General features: G+C 45.2%; 1 protein-coding gene across 1 annotated transcript in view; it reads right to left on the bottom strand.

Annotated features, from left to right (window-relative positions):
• LOC309568688 (dickkopf-related protein 3-like) overlaps positions 1–15,757 on the bottom strand; it is an 82,698-nt gene extending 66,941 nt beyond the window's left edge. Inside the window, exon 1 of the mRNA XM_082274428.1 lies at positions 15,448–15,757. Within this exon, the coding sequence (XP_082130554.1) occupies positions 15,448–15,582 (135 nt within the window). The 5' untranslated portion in view covers positions 15,583–15,757. The remainder of the gene's footprint in view (positions 1–15,447) is intronic.
• Between the last annotated feature and the right edge of the window lie 891 nt (positions 15,758–16,648).

Genomic DNA, 16,648 nt, shown 5'->3' with positions numbered 1-16,648 from the left:
CCATACTTGAACTGGAGTGGAGGTACCAACCCCCTGTGTCTCTCTGCCAAACTCAGGTGGTCCCCACAAATTTACGGAGGCATTGGGGAGGGACAGGGAAGCAGACCCCGCCCCGCAGTGACCGTGACCATTATCATAACTACTGGAGCTCAGGCTTTCAGAGAAACTCTCAATTGGCTCCTTCACTGAGGTCCCCTGAAGTTTTCCACCTTCTTAGTGAAGAAGAATTTCTGTAAGGCTCTCAACAGTTCCTCCATTACTTCAGGGCTTAGATTTTGTTTTGGCCACTGGGCCCAAAAGTGTCCCATTTCTCCACAAGCAAAACCTCACCTCTCTCGGGGAGGGAAAAGGTTGAATCCTTTAGAAGTCCGCCGTGTCTCAGGGACCTTTCCTTGGGTTTCCATCACTTGCATGAGGGTCTGTCACTTATGAGTCTGTGCCTGGGCTACCTGAAGCATCAATTCTGCAGAATGAGAACCATCATCTGACTTTTTTTTTCTACAACGTCTTCCTGGTGAGTCACCTCCAATTCTGCTTCACTTTCGTCTTCCGAGAGGCTATTTTCTACTCTCACTAACCGGGCCGTGGCTCTCTCTCTTTTTCCTTCATTGTTTAACAACTCCTTCACCCCTTGGCTTTTCTCCTCCAACAGGGCTTCTTCCTCTCTCACCTCCCTCATGAGTTCAGGGTATGTGGGAGTGTCCCTTCAACAATACTTTCAGGACAATGGGGTGGTTGGGCCGAGCCCCCTGTAGCACCCGTTGCAACCGTACCCGGTCGGCCTCTTTAGGGTCAATGCCCTTTTTCAAAAGAATCTGGTGCAGCATCTTATCGACCCCGGGAGATGTATTCGGACAGTCTCTCCCCCTTCTGTTGATGGGTGTGGTTAAATTTGTACAAAAGGTCAGTAGTCTTTTCCACCCATCCAAACACGTCAAAGAGGGCCTTCAGATAATCTTTGGCTGTGCAGTTTTAATTTCCCATTCACAAATTCCGAATCACTTCGGCGGCAGGACCTCTCAGACTCTCACTCAGCCTCTGCCTCTTCACCGCTTCGGAAACGCTCCACTCATCCACTGCCTGAGTGGCCTGGCTCATCCAGCTTTCGAAGTCCTCTTCTCCTATGGGAGTAGGTAACTGCCCAGAAAAGAAACACAACTTGCGGTAATTTTGCCCAGCTCAGCTGGCTCCATTGAGGAACAGAGTGTCCACCAATCTACCCATATCAGCATAGAAGGAGGCAGGGGTATGGCTGCTTTATCCCCCTCCTTGTTGATAGGGCTGGGCCCCAGACTAGGGCTGGCTGGAGGGGAGGGTGATCTCCCTTCTCTGTTCTCCTTCTTCTTTAAAGGGAAGAACACCTTGGCTGGAACCTTCTCATCCAGCATCACTTCTTCTGTTTGGAATACTTCGGGCACATCTTACCTCCATTCCATGAGTGCTTGAACAGTGTCTAGGCCATAATCTGCCCGAGCATTCAGGATATAGACCCCTTGATCTAGGGCCCGCACCCACCGTCGAATTTCAGCTTCTGTGCATTCACTTCCGGTTATCTCCAAAACTACACTTCGGTCCAAACTAGCTCCTTGGGACCGTACCCAAGGCCCGGGCAAGAGTGAGGTTCATAGCTTCTCCCATGACTGGCTCCTGGGGAAGGACATTCAGGGCTGAAGTGGCACCGATGATCCTGGACGAGCCCCCAAATGTAGCCCTGCCCCCTGGGGAGTGACTAAGTGTATACACATCCTCCTCACTTCTGTTGCCCTGAACATTGTCCAACCCACTTGACACTATAGGTTCAGACATATTAAATAATTAGACACTACCAGATTGTGATAAAAGATCAAATTTACTATCTTTAACTTGTGATTAGAAGAATGAACAAACAGTTTCAATAAAATAATCAATGTAGAAGTTCAATAATGCAAGAGAGATCCTGAATCCTCAACCCAGAGTTGTATAAGATTCAGCACTCAGGACCTAATAGAGCAACACAAATGCATGAAAATCAATGCTTTACTGTAATAAAGAATAACACCACAATATTACTTATCTCAGTGACTCTAGTAACCTGAAACTAGGCTATGTATCAGAGTGCACTCTGTATACTATAGGGGACCCCCTTTACTTTAGATTGCAAGAGTCTCCTGAACGAGCAAGGCCTTGCTAATCTTCGCCGACAACAGTGTCCTTATATGCATCCAAGGAAAAGTATTTGTAATCCACAGTAAAGGTGTTGATCAACTTTAATCAAAACTAGAAAGAAAAATAGGCTCCTGTGCCCAATCAACTGGTACCCAGTCTAAGGAAACTGGAAAGTAGGTGAGAGGCCTTCTGATCTGCCACACACCATTCAGTACTGCAGCGTCCTGTGGCAACCGTTATATGACAAGTGCAGCCCTCTGTTCAAGCTAAACTGCATCACAGGCCCACCCTGGCTCAGTCCAGCAATTACATTATATACTTTCAGATTGGATCTCTCTCACCCAATGTGATGAACTCCACGTCCCGCTGTCCATACCGCCTGTGTGTCACTCTCCTCAGAAGCACTCACAGTCTCTCTGAGTGTCCCTCCACCCGATCTGTCACTGAGCACCGTCCCCCACACTGCTCTCTCTCTCTCCGATGTCTTTCCGCTAAGCTTCCAGCCTATCCTTCTACGCACTCCGCAGCAGCTTTTCCCCTCCTCACAGCGCGCTGTCCTCGAGGCAAGAGAGAGAATATTGGTCCCGCCCCCTTTTTATAGACACTCCCATCTGCCCCTGCGAGTCTCAATGCTCCCTGGGAGAATAGTCCAATCAAACAGGTGATCCACAATCTTCATTCCTTCTAGGACTACATTTCCCATAACCCAATGTTCTGTTGGCTTGCAGAAACTTTAATAGTAAAAAGACAGAACAACCCCGAAACAACTTTAGATGAACCCTGCAGCCAGGCTACACTGCGTTGGGGAATTTTGGTGTGAAATTCCCTGTTTGAAAATAATGAATGGAAAGGCAAAGTTCAATGGTTGTAGCATCACTGCACTTGTTGTCTAGAGCAGTGATCCCCAACCCACGGGCCGCGGACCGCTATCGGTCCATGGATCAAATGGTACCGGTCCGCCCAAAGAACATTACATTATTTCCATTTTAGAAAAAAACAATTTTCAGAAAAAGGGTGGACCCAGGGCGCAGAGCAGTGCGCCCTGAGCCCACCCATTTGTGTGACAATAGCGAATGAATATTCGCTATTGTCACACGGATCCTCCTCCTGGCAAATCAGGAAGCGGGTCCTGATTGGCCGAAAAGGCAAACCCATGCCATTGGCCAAGGAGGAGGAGGAGGGAGGACTCGAGGAGACGTGGGGAGACTGAGGAGAAAATTGGAGAGAATGGAATGGACTTTCTAGGCACAATTGGAATAGAGTAAAAAACTTTTTTATTGATTGACATAAAATCAAGGGAAGGGGACCCCCTATCACAGGGGGATGGTGGTTAGACAAAATACATAAAAAAAGAGAAAAAACACAACAAAATGTACCTTAACAATAAGGCATAAACATGCAAAATGATTTACAATAATTGCATGACACATGAAGAGTGGTGGTATGAGGATACTATACATTACATCCTACATGACTCGAGGACGATGTCAAAGATAACGTAGAACGTCCTCTAGAGTGTAGTTAATGCAACTCTAAACGTAAGGGAAAAGACTGAGGAGAAGCCGCCGCTGCAAATCAGGTAAGTGCACTTGTCACTGTGCATTGCTTGGGAGCATGCTGGTCACTCTGCATTGATTGGGGGCATGCTGGTCACTCTGCATTGATTGGGGGCACGCTGGTCACTCTGCATTGATTGGGGGCACGGTGTGGCACTCTGCATTGATTGGGGGCATGCTGTGGCACTCTGTATTGATTGGGGGCACGCTGTGGCACTCTGCATTGATTGGGGGCGTGCTGTGGCACTCTGCATTGATTGGGGGTGCGCTGTGGCACTCTGCTTTGATGGGGGCACGCTGTGGCACTCTGCATTGATGGGGGCACGCTGTGGCACTCTGCATTGATTGGGGGCATGCTGTGGTACTCTGCATTGATTGGGGGCATGCTGTGGCACTCTGCATTGATTGGGGGCACGCTGTGGCACTCTGCATTGATGGGGGCACGCTTTGGCACTCTGCATTGATGGGGGCATGCTGTGGCCCTCTGCATTGATGGGGGCACGCTGTGGCACTCTGCATTGATTGGGGGCAGGCTGTGGCCCTCTGCATTGATTGGGGGCACGCTGGTCACTCTGAATTGACGTCCCCCCCCCCCCTTCCTCAGTGGGCCACAGAAAAATTATCAAACGTTGACCGGTCCACGGCAATAAAAAGGTTGGGGAGCACTGGTCTAGAGGAGGTATACTAGAAAGATAAATGGTATCCTCTCAAAACCAAATGATGGAATCCTTGCCTCCCTCACACGAGTGTGTTTGCAATGAACAGTCCCAGTGGAACTGTAAATAAATGAGTGTTCCCCACTCAAGAAGCATGTCCCCTTCATATCATCTTCCAAGGATATGTGTGTTATGTAATGTACATATAGGCTATATATAATAGCTTGGATTGTACATTGCCAGTGACCCCGATCTCATGCTGGTCTTCCTTGAAAGCAACATAATATTAGGTGAAAGCATGCCATAAACAAGTCCTTATGCCGGAAATAAACATAGGTGCATTTGGTAAATACCCATGGGAACAGAAAGGTACTTATTTTCAGAGTCACTACTGGCAAACGTTCCTCCAAATAAATTCCATCTGTTGATCATAAGAGCTTCATATGCAAGGGTGTCAAATGGTCCAGGGGAGCAGATGAAGGACAGCACACAGAGCCTGACCGGTTTTGCCGGGTGTCCCTGCTGCTTCAGAGACCGTTATGCATTGACTATATTACTTCCTGTTTATATGCTCAATATGGCCGTAAACCGACACTACCGCGCATGTGTGGTGCATACTGATGTCCTGACGCTGCGCCCCACATAAATAAGAGAAATGACTGCGCTTGCACAGTGTGCCACGACGTCATGACGCAGCGTCTGCCAAAATACATAGCGCGAAATCGTCACCACTCTTCGCCCTAGATAAACGAGATGTGCATATGAAGAGGACAATTGGAAAAGAAGCTGCCATTTCATCCGTTAATGCAGATAATATTGTTATTGAGCGAACGTCTACTCTGATTTGGTTGGACATGATTACTGCCACGCATTATATCCTTGGTCTACTTTAGCAATAGTACACACACTGTTTGGCCTAGTTCACTCATGGTCTTTATTATTTACTTTCAATAGTTTTTATTGGAAAATTTTCAAGTACAGAAATCAACGAAAATAAACAACAATAAATGCAACAAAGTAGGTATGGTGATACATGGAATAATAAGCCGGAAGAGTAAGTGGATAAGAAGGTGGTGTCCCTCCAGGGAAATCGCATCAATGTAAAAAGCCATAACAGATGAGTGGGCATGGTCATGAAAGGTAATAGCTTAAATTGGAGAAACAACAATACAATGCCCAATTGAATAAATGGGAAAGACCAAACCCATATTAGGGTACACGTATTCAAGCGAGATATGGGAGTACCCCCCAGCAGAAGGAACAGGAAAGGACGCCGTGCCCCCCAAGGGTGGCGATACATCCGGGTCCAGTCCGGTCCCCCTCCGAGGGCCAGTCCGAAAATCTCTGGGATGGTCGAAGGGAGCCTGGGGGAGGACAGAAGGGGAAGAAGACACAGAGGGAAAAAGAAACGAAAGAGAAAAAAGGAATAGAGTGGGAGCAGGAGAAGGAATGAGAGGAAAGAGCAAAACAGTCCCGCATAGGGTTTATAAAGATACTTGCACATATTTGGCCCAGGGTTCCCAAACCGCTTCATATTTAGGGACCGTGTCATTTAGCACACTAGAGAGCTTCTCTTGTGACATGATCCAAGAGATTTTTAGTTTGCCTTCCCGGAGAGAAACCCTAGGCTTTTTCCAGGCCCTGGCAATAGTAATTTTGGCACCGATGAGGATGAACTGTAATAGCATGCGGGCCGGTTTGGGAAGCTTGGGAACCCTGTCATTTAGCAGTGCGATAAGGGGCGATTGCTGTATAGGACGGTCGAGCACTTTGCGAATAATCTGGAACAACTTATTCCAGAAAGGTCTAAGCTTAGGACAAGACCACCAGGTGTGTAAATAGTCCCCCCTAGCGCCACAACCCCGATAACAGAGGGGACTGGCACCAGGGAACATAGTAGCAATACGCTTAGGGACTAAGTACCATCTTGTGAGCAGTTTAACGTTAGCTTCTATAAGAGACACGTTCATGATACCTTTATAAGAGCGAAGAAGACAGGAGCCCCAGCGGTCCAGATCCCAGTCCATCTCCAGGTCCCTCTCCCAATCGAGGGCATACTTAGGCTTCACCTCAGCGCTAGCTAGAGCAGAGTAAATTAGAGAGATCCCACCTCCTGTATCCTGAGCCTCGGCACACCAACGTTCGTAGCCTGTGACCTGCGGGGGTTCCGGCTTGTTGTACCAGATAGAGTGTAAGAAATGAGATATTTGGGAGTGCCTAAATCTTTCCGTAAGTGGCATTTTGAGGGGTCTTTATTATTTAATTAGCGCTGCACTCTTTACGTCCTCAATGAGGAGGGAGAGTACCTTTGAGCCCATGCTCTCATGCACATCACTGGATCAAGAGGAAGCTCAGGTAGGTTTTGAAGGGGCTGGGGCAACTGCTGCACATGGGTATAAAACTATAATCCTGCCACTTTATAAAATTCTGGTTCAGCCACTTCTGAAATATGCCAATCAGTTCTGGTCACCAGTCCTCAGGAGGGAACTGGAGAGAGTTCAGAGAAGGGCAACAAAATTAATAAGACAACTGGAGGACCTCAGCTATGTGTAACCTCTACAAACAAAAAACGTATTCTCTCTGGAGAAGAGATGCTTCAGAGGTTACATACTGTAAGAGCGATAAATAAACACCTCAAGGGCGATTCTCAGGGAGTGTAAAAAGACAAGGTCAGGGTCACTTAATAAAACTGAAGAAGCAGTTTAACCTTAAACTGAGTAGGGGTTTTTTACTGTCAGAGCAGTAAGGATGTGGAATTCACTTTCACAATCGGTGGTGTCAGTGGGAAGTATTGATAGTTTAAAAACTCTTTGATGGGTATCTTAGGTAACACAGCATACAGGAATATGATAAAGGATTTTTGACATGTACACACACACACATTCACACAGGTTAAACTGGATGGACAGGATGCATGAAGGTAAAAACCCTTCAGCCTTTAGAACCACTAAACAGAGGTAACAGATTAAGTTTGCAAAGTTTATTGGTATTCCTTGGTATACTATACAATTGAATGTATTTTAATAGTATGGTTTACTAAAATATTCTGTAATTAAACTTGTGATGGAGTTGCTCCTTTACTGCCTGAACCAATGAGATTTCACTCTGTTGTTGCTCGGAAGTTTGCCTGCTGATGAGTGCCCCATAATGCACTGCGCGATTGCAGTGCATTAAGTGCTTGTGATTGGCCAAAGAATGCACCTGATTATTATTATTATTCAGGATTTCTATAGCGCCAGCAGTTTACGCAGCGCTTTACAATGTTAGAGGGAGACAATACAGTTACAATACAATAAAATACAAGAGGATTAAGAGGGCCCTGCTCAGAAAAGCTTACAATCTAAGAACTGATCTGTATGCTTTGGCCAATGACAGCACAACGTCCTGTCAGAGCTATGACTGGCCAAAGGCAGGGTGCTTTTTTTTTAAATTTTGGTGTGGAGTTCCCAATTAAAATCTATACCAGACCCAAAGGTATAATTCTGTCATAGGATTCCCCTTAACCACTTAAATACAAGGCACTTTCACCACCTTCCTGCCTAGGCCATATTTCAGCTTTCAGTGCTCATTGGCATCTATTGGAAATATTGGTCAGCTTGACATGGCACTACTCCCCATCTTTAACATTGGCGTCTATAGGAAATATTGGTCGGCCTGGCGTGGCACTGCTCCCCATTTTTAACATTGGCGTCAATGGGAAATATTGGACAGCTTGGCATGGCATCTGTATTGCTGGGAGCCGACAATACATTCCAGCCGCAAGCAAGTTTAAATTACATTTTTTTCTTTAGAAATTTCACTACTGCTGCAACAGGCTACATACAACATACAGATGCGCCACTTTACAGGCACATTAAGGGGACCCCAAGTCACAATATTTAAGGGGACCCCCAAGGCACAATATTTAAAGCATTTTTTTTTATTTTTATTGTTTCGCTTTAAACATCATTAAAATCACTGCTCCTGTAAAATCGTTTTAAAAAAATGTTTTTGCATTGATACATGTCCCCCAGGGCAGTACCCAGGTTCCCATAAACTTTCTCTGGCAATAACTTGCATATAAGCCTTTAAAATTAGGACTTTTGATGTTTCATGTTTGTGTCCCATAGACTTTAGTAGAGTTTGCTAGAACTTTTCTCCTGTTTGAGATGTTCTGGTGTGAACCGAACAGGGGGGGCGTTTGGCCCCTCACTAGTGTAGGGCTGATTCTTGTGTAACACAGTGTAGTGCAGTCAGTGTAGTGCTGTGCTGTGATTCTTGTGTAACACAGTGTAGTGGGGTCACTGAAGTGTTGTTGTAGACAACACGTCTGTGTCACCCCACTGATCCCACTTTCTTTTTCTTTTTTCTTCTTCTGTGTCACAAGTGCTATTCCTTCTGCATCAACAGCGTGTTTTTTCTTTGGTGGCGCAGCAGCACTAATTTTATTTAGGGCGTAATTGCTGTCCTCCCTTTTGTGTCGCAGGTGCTATTCCTTCTGCGTCAGCAGTGGGGTTTTTTGTAGCGCAGCGGTACTAATGTTATTAAGGGCATAATGGCTGTCCTCTGTATTGCGTCGTAGGTGCTATTCCTTCTGCATCAGCAGGGGTTTTCTTTTTTTTTTTTGGCTTTATTAAGTTTTTCCTTATTAAATAAAATATATAATAAAATGGTTTATAGTGCACTAATACAAAAGTATTGCACCCAAGCACCATATTCCCTTCCCATACTCTATAATAAAAAGGTATAAAAATCCCCCCCCCCCCAAAAAAATAAAAAATAAAGTACACCAAGCAAAAGTATTGCACACAAGCATCATATTTCCATCCCACATTCTATAATAAAAAGTTATAATAACCCACCCAAAAATCCCTATCATGTCAAAAAGGCCAACAAGGAGAGGCAGACGCTCACAGGCCACTAAAAGAGGGCAAGCAGCCTCTGTGTCCACATTGAAAAGTGGTGTCGTCGAGGACATAGTGCATCCTCTGAAGGCGGAGCACGCTTGTCCTTTTTTTCCCAGTGCTTCCGTGTTATTGAGCCACAACATGCAAAAGAGTTGGTGAAGTGGATAACTAAACTGTCCTCATCCTCCTCATCCTCCTCATCCTCTGTCACCCAGGCTCATACTAGTTTGCCTTCCACCATAGCTGCCAAAGCGGCCTATTCCACAAGCTCCTTGTCCACAGCTACGCCTTCTGTAGCCTCACCATCATGTATGGAGGAGTCACCTGATGTATTCGATCATAGTGTCAGTTACATGATGCTGGAGGATGTGCAGCAATTTGAATGCTCCGATGTTGGTTCCCAGGTTGAGGAAGGGAATAACGTGAGCCTAGAGAGAGTGGGTGACAATGACGAACAAGAAAATAGCAGTTATGTCCCCCCAGCTGCAGCATACTGCCAAGTTTGCTCCAGTGACGAGGAGGGAGGGGATGATGAGGTCACTGACCGCACTTGGGTGTCTGAGAGAATAGAGGAGGAAACTGAGGAGGAGGCGGCACAATTCCAATGAGGCAGGATGTCCTCCAGGGGCCGGCTTAAGGGCAGCCACCCTATTGCATCACACCACAAAGCTCCACCTGTGCAGGGCGCTGCTAACTCCCTGCTGACTTCTAAAAAGTTCATTAGTGTGGGCTTTTTTCAGCACATGTGCAGCAGACCGCAGCATTGTTGTTTGCAATCTCTGTCTGAAGCGGATCAAGCGTGGCCAGAACACCAGCCGTTTGGGTACCACATGCTTGATAAGACATGTGACGACCAGCCATGCAGTCCATTGGCAACAGCACCTGAAAGACCCACATCATAATAAAATGCAGACTTCTCCTTGCTCCTCATCTGGGATCTCTACCCCTTCTATACCTCAAGTCCTTTTAAAAACCTGCACTGAGAGGGATGATGGTATAGCAATGGGTGCCACAGGTACTTGCACCCAATCTGCTAGCAGTACACCACCTGTTGATTTGACCAGCAGGCAAAATTCACTACCCCATTTGCTAAACCGTAAAAAAAAAAAAAAAAATACCGTCCCAGCCATTTCATCTGGTAAACTCTGCCCCCTTTGGTGAATTTGCAGAATGTGCTGTACCCCAGTGGCAGGTTCCAAAAAGAAACTATTCAAGCTCTGTACCATCATGTGGAAGGCAATGTTTTGGCCTAGTTGGACAGAGTGGTCAGCAGGAAGGTTCACATTACTGCTGACCCATGGTCTAGCAGGCATGGTCAGAGACGTTACATTTCCTTCAGGGTGCACTGGGTAACTCTGCTGGCAGCTGGAAAGGATGCAGGACAGAGTTCAGTGCTGGAGCTTGTTCCGCCACCATGTCTCCAAAACGTTGGTGGTGATTCTTCCACATCTGTCTACTCCAGCCCCTCCTCTTCTTCTTCCTCTATGGCCTCTTTTGCTGTATTGTCCTCTGAACCAGCAGTGCTCCCTAAGCGTTCAAGGGGCTACGCAAGCAGTCAGGCTAAAAGATGTCATGCAGTGCTTCAGTCTGTCTTTCTAGGGGACGAGAGCCACACTGGGGCAGAGATTTTGTCAGCTCTGCAGGGGCAGGCTCAGAGGTGGTTGATGCCACGGGAGCTTGAGCCAGGAATGGTTGTATGTGACAATGGCACAACCTTTCCTCCCCCCTCCGACAGGGACACTTGACACATATTCCATGCTTGGCATAGAACTGCTGGTATAGATTTAAAGGGGAACTCCATGCCAAAATGTAAATAAAAAGCAACGTGGGGGTCTCCCCCAAAATCCACACCAGACCCTTATTGGAGAATACAGCCTGTCAGGCCAGGAAAGGGGGGTAGGGGCGAGCGAGCGCCCCTGCTCCTCCTAAACTTTACCAGGCTGCTTGCCCTCAACATGGAGGGTATGCTTTGGGCTGCTTATCGGGATCTGGAAGCCACCTTTAACACGCAGCAGAGAGCCATCAATGAGTACCTGTGTGAGTATGGCACAAGGACAGGCTCAGGGGAGCATGGCTTCTTTTCGCCACGCCAGTGGCAGCTAATAAAGGATACATGCACTGTCCTGTCACCGTTTGAGGAGGCCACAAGGATGGTGAGCTGGGACGATGCATGCATCAGTTACACTGTCCCTCTAGTCTTCCTGCTGGAGCACACGCTTCATGGAACCATGGACAGGGCATTTGAGGCAGAACAGCGTGAAGAAGAGGAGAACTTCCCTTCCTCACAAGGCCCCCTTTATGCAGATACCATTCCTGCGGGGCCACAAAAAACACAGGAGGAGGAGGAGGATTGTGGTAGCAAGGATGTAGAGGATAACATACAGCTGTCTTCAAGGGATGGTTTTCATTCTCCAGAAACCCCAGGAGTTGTACGCGGCTGGGGAGAGGTTGGTCCTGACAATGTCCTCCTTAGTGACCCAGAGGACTCAGAATCTCATGCCTCCTCAAACTTACGCTGCATGGGCTCCCTGATGCTGCAAAGCCTACGAAAGGACTGGAGGATGCCTTGAAGAAAAATTTGTGTAACACCTTTCCAGACACTGGGAGGCTACCATTTCCTGGACAACACGTATCTGAGGCTTTGTTTAGGAGAAGCGGTGGAGAAGGGGGTCGGCTGACTGATGCCTTTAAACAATTTTTTAGTCCTCTGCGCCCAGGGCTGTTAGGTTTAAGCAACCATCGGCAGTGTCTGCAGCATATTGTGCAGGATTATCTAGGGGCAAGAGCAGACTTGGAGACATTTCCAACTGAGCATCCACTGGGTTACTGGGTCTTAAAGACGGACCACTGGCCAGAACTTGCTCAATATACAGTCGAGCTACTGGCCTGTCCTGCTTACAGCGTGCTTTCCGAATGGACATTCGGTGCTGCTGGAGGTTTTTGTGTCTGTCCACAGACTCCGTTGGCAGGATGACTTTTATCAAAATGGCAGTCCTCAACCAACATCAGCTATCAAGCCCCTAATGTTGATGTAACTAACTGAATTTGCTAGGGACCTGGGATCCCATGAAGACTGCCTATGCTGCCTATCCTATTCCTGAATCTTGATTATGCTAGTTTCCAACAATGTTTTTTGTTTACGGCACCACCAACACCCAATGCCCAATTTTTATGCACCTGTATGACGAGTATATGCAATTTCAATGTTTGCTTCTAGTTTTTAACAGCAGGGCCCAATCCTGCGCCCAGCAAGAGTAACTGTGAGGGTTTACAGTGTTCAGGCACTACAAGGGATGGGTGAACAGTTTGGGCCGAGCATAAGTTTGGCCTAACATTACCCATTCAGGTACTCAAATAAAAGTGCAACGTGCAAAAAATTGTGTTGTGATAAATACAGCTATAAATCACATAAATATCACACTTAAAAGTGAATAATAACAAATTTCATGTGAAAGTCCAAAGAATATATAAAAATTATACATATAAAGTGCATTCAGCAAGTGGCCAGTGAAAAATAGTCCAAAGTGCTTAAGTGGCGATAGATATGTGCAAAACCAGGCCAGCAATCCAGTGCAGTGTTGGTGCAGATCCACCCACTTTGGATTTTCCACTTACCGGACTAAAATGACCCCTAGGCAGTATAGTATAAAGGGTCAAAAAGGCTTGTGCCTTGGAAGGAACCGGATGAATATCCTTAGAGGACTGGTGAATAATTCTCCCAACAAATATAGCAGCACGGTATGGTCTGCATGCGCTCGCCCAGCCTGGCACTTGATTGTAGGTCATATAAATTCTGTGTCTTTAAGAAGTCTTTTGTCATTTGTAGCAATTTGAATGGCAGCCTTATAACTGGTCAGAATTTTCTAGGAGAGTCCCGATTCTTGGACTTCCTCTCCTCTCCGTGCTGAATGCGCTTTATATATATAATTTTTATATATTCTTTGGACTTTCACGTGGAATTAGTTATTATTCACTTTTAATTGTGATATTTATATGTGATTTATAGCTGTATTCATCACAACACAATTTATTGCCCTTTTTTTCTTTTTTTTTTTTTGCACGTTGCACTTTTATTTGGGTTTCATATCATTTACAATTTTACATGCATATTATTGATTTGGTATTTTTATTATTACTGTTTAATCACGACCTTTTTGCGCTGTGTATTAGCACTTTCATATTTTAGGAATTTTATAATATTTTGAACAGCAGCATTTTGGTTTTTAGCACATATTTTTATCCAAAGGGCAGAGCACCTTTATTAGTTCAACACCATTCAGGTACTCGCCTAACAACTGAACTTTCTCCACAATTAGCGGGATGTTCATCTGCCGAGCGCACAGACAATATGTCACAAACAGGGGTCAGGCTTGAAGACCAGTTGCTATGGCAGTGGAAGCTCACACAGGAAACAGCAGGAAAAGAACCCAGGCAGGTCACCCTGGCAGATGACGCAGGCTCATCTGAGGTGCGTAATCTAAGTACTGAATGGTGTACACCAGAGCTCCTGATGGTGGAGATGTACTTTGCTGCATGTTAGCACCAGGTTGTGGTCTTCAGGATCGACCAACCAGGAGATGAGCAAGCTTTGGTTCCAGTAGCAGATATAGCAGGTAGGGGTCAAGCAGAAGCGTAGTAGAGGAAAAAGCCAAAGGTCGGTAACAAATAGTTGCAGGTAGAAATCAAGCAGAAGCATAGTCGAGGAGCAAGCCAGATGTCGGTAATGAATGGTAGCAAAGATACGGACAGCAGCAGGAGAGACAAGCAAGATATTGGCTGGTGAAGGCACAATATCCTGGCAAACAGAAAGTGCAGAGACATGGCTTAAATCAGGAAGTTCATATGGTATGGATTTTGGGGGGGATCCTACGCTGTTTTTTTAAAAAATCCCTTAAAATCCATACCAAACCCGAAGGGCTAGGTATGGACTGGGGGGGGGGGGGGGGACCTACGCCATTTTTTTTTTTTTTTAATCTGTATTGCCAAACAATACATTATAGCCGCAAACAAGTTTAAATTACATTTTCCTTTGGAAATGTCAGTACTGCTGCAACAGGCTACATACATCGTACAGATGCGCCACTTTACAGGCACATCAAGAGGACCCTCCAGGCACATTTTTAAAAGGAATTTTTCATCTTTATTGTTTTACTTTAAGCTTTATTAAAATCACTGCTCCTGTAAAAACGATAGTTTTAAAAACATTTTTTTTGCATCGATGCATGTCCCCCAGGGCAGTACCCGGGTTCCCCATATACCTAACTTAACTTGCTTATAAGCCTTTAAAATGAGGACTTTCGATTTCTCATATTCGTGTCCCATAGACTATAATAGGGTTCGAATGTTTGCTAGAACTTTTCCCTTGTTTGAGATGTTCTGGTGCGAACCTAACCAGGGGATGTTCATCCCATCACTACTGCTCTCATAATAAGCTGGGGTAGCATACACTTTCAAGCAGAAGTAAACTCTACCAATTTATTTTTTTTTTTTTATGGTCCTCCTGCAGACATATGTCATAACGTACTAATATACACCACATACCAACACATTATGACAAAACTACCTTATAAATGACGTCCTTCAGCAGTGTGCATCCCCCGCCCACACTTCCATCACTGCCCGGTCTTTCTCCCGTGTTCATGCGATCTGGCCGTTTGAATGGCAGGGCCGCAATGATGTCACTCCTGTGCATGCGTACAGGAATCACCATCACAGCACTCTCTGGATTGACGGCATGCACACACAGTTTGCCCTGAATGCAGAGCTACTGTGCATGAGCTAGTGACTCCACCGGCTGCAGCTGCAGTGATTTTTTTCTAAGTTTAGAAGATTATCACAGTACTTACAGGTAAGCTCCATTATAACGCTAACTGTAGGTATATATATATATATATATATATATATATATATATATATATATATATATATATATATATACTGTATGTATATCAAGACTTTACTACCACTTTAAGAAAAGATTACTACTCACCTAGCATTTTTCTAAATAATTATTAGTTTCACCGCACTATCAATGGTTATGAAGTGATCATTATAAGGAAATAGCCTTTACACAAAGTGCCTTGAAAGAGCTTGCTTGTAGTTTTACAAACAGTCAAGCTATCCTATTAAAGAAAATGTATTTCACCTTTTCAGATCCACCTATTATGTCTGTTAATACAATATGGTGAATAAAATGCTACTTACTTGGCTAGAGCTGTTGAATCCTTCCATAACATTCCTGCCCCCATCGAATCTGCTGTGGTCCTCAGGAGACAGGGAGGCAGGGGCGGATGCTGTGCACACAATGATGACAAAGAAAGCCAGCAGCAGAACAGTCATTGCTGGGCTGGATTGCAGGCAATAGATTGTAAATTATCATGCATATGAAGGATGGAACAGGGTGCAATGATATGAACAGAGAAAAGCTAACAGCAATTCTCTGTACTAATATTATGGTGTACCCAGCTATGCAGCCTTTCAAAGAAATGTCATTCTAATGGAAAATAGTGAAGGAAAATCTTCTAGGCTAGAGCATCCCCTAGTGGGTACTGACTATTAGTGCAGGCATTTCTTAGTACAATGGGGACCGAATAGGGTCATTATTAAAGTACAATACTAAATACTAAAAAAATAGATTATTTAGTAAATGAGTTTGTGGATTCAACTAAAGCTATGCTAAAGGTGCGAGAAAACATGTTATGTTATGAGTGATATTAAATCCAAAAGAAAAAGTATAATTTATTTCAGTTTCTTCATTGTTTAATGTGGTGGCTGCAAAAGTTTACCTTTTTTAGGCTTTTATTGCTTTTTCGCCTAGTAAACTGTCTTGTAAAAGTGAAAGTAAGGCAGCCCATAGATGATTCCTTATTTTACTTTTTTTTTTTTTTTTTTTTGTTCAACCAGCGAGTTGAATGAAAAAAATGACTTTTTTTCCCCAATCCACACACTTAATGTGGATGGGGAGATCCTCCTCGCTGAGCCTTTTGTATTCTGACAGTGGGGAGACATCTCGCCATCAGAATACACCGATTAGCTCTGCAAGCTAAAGCCTGACTGAGCAGGGAAAACCTGACAGTGTGGTTGTACAGAAGTCGATCAGTAGATCGACTTCTGTACAACCAATGTGCCCATTAATGGATCAAATTTTGACTGGTCCCTGCTGAACAGGCCAAATTACAATCTATGTATGGCTGGCTTTAGAATGTTGAGACAAACCGTTTTAACACTGAAAAGGATGCTTACAATCAGGGCTGCCATCAGGGGGGGACAGCCCATACATATGTAGGAGGCCTGGACGTCCCGAGGTGCCAAGAACCCAACCAGGGCTGTCATTTAATGTGGAGCAGCTACCCCCAGAGGGGACCTGCCAGGATGCAGAGGAGGCTGGAGTGGTGGGCAAATCCCT

The sequence above is a fragment of the Pelophylax lessonae genome (assembly GCF_965119305.1).
Source record: "Pelophylax lessonae genome assembly, chromosome: 12".
In the NCBI taxonomy this organism is placed as follows: domain Eukaryota; kingdom Metazoa; phylum Chordata; class Amphibia; order Anura; family Ranidae; genus Pelophylax; species Pelophylax lessonae.
The sequence above is the reverse complement of the archived record's forward strand: the minus strand, read 5'-3'. Positions and strand labels throughout refer to the sequence as shown.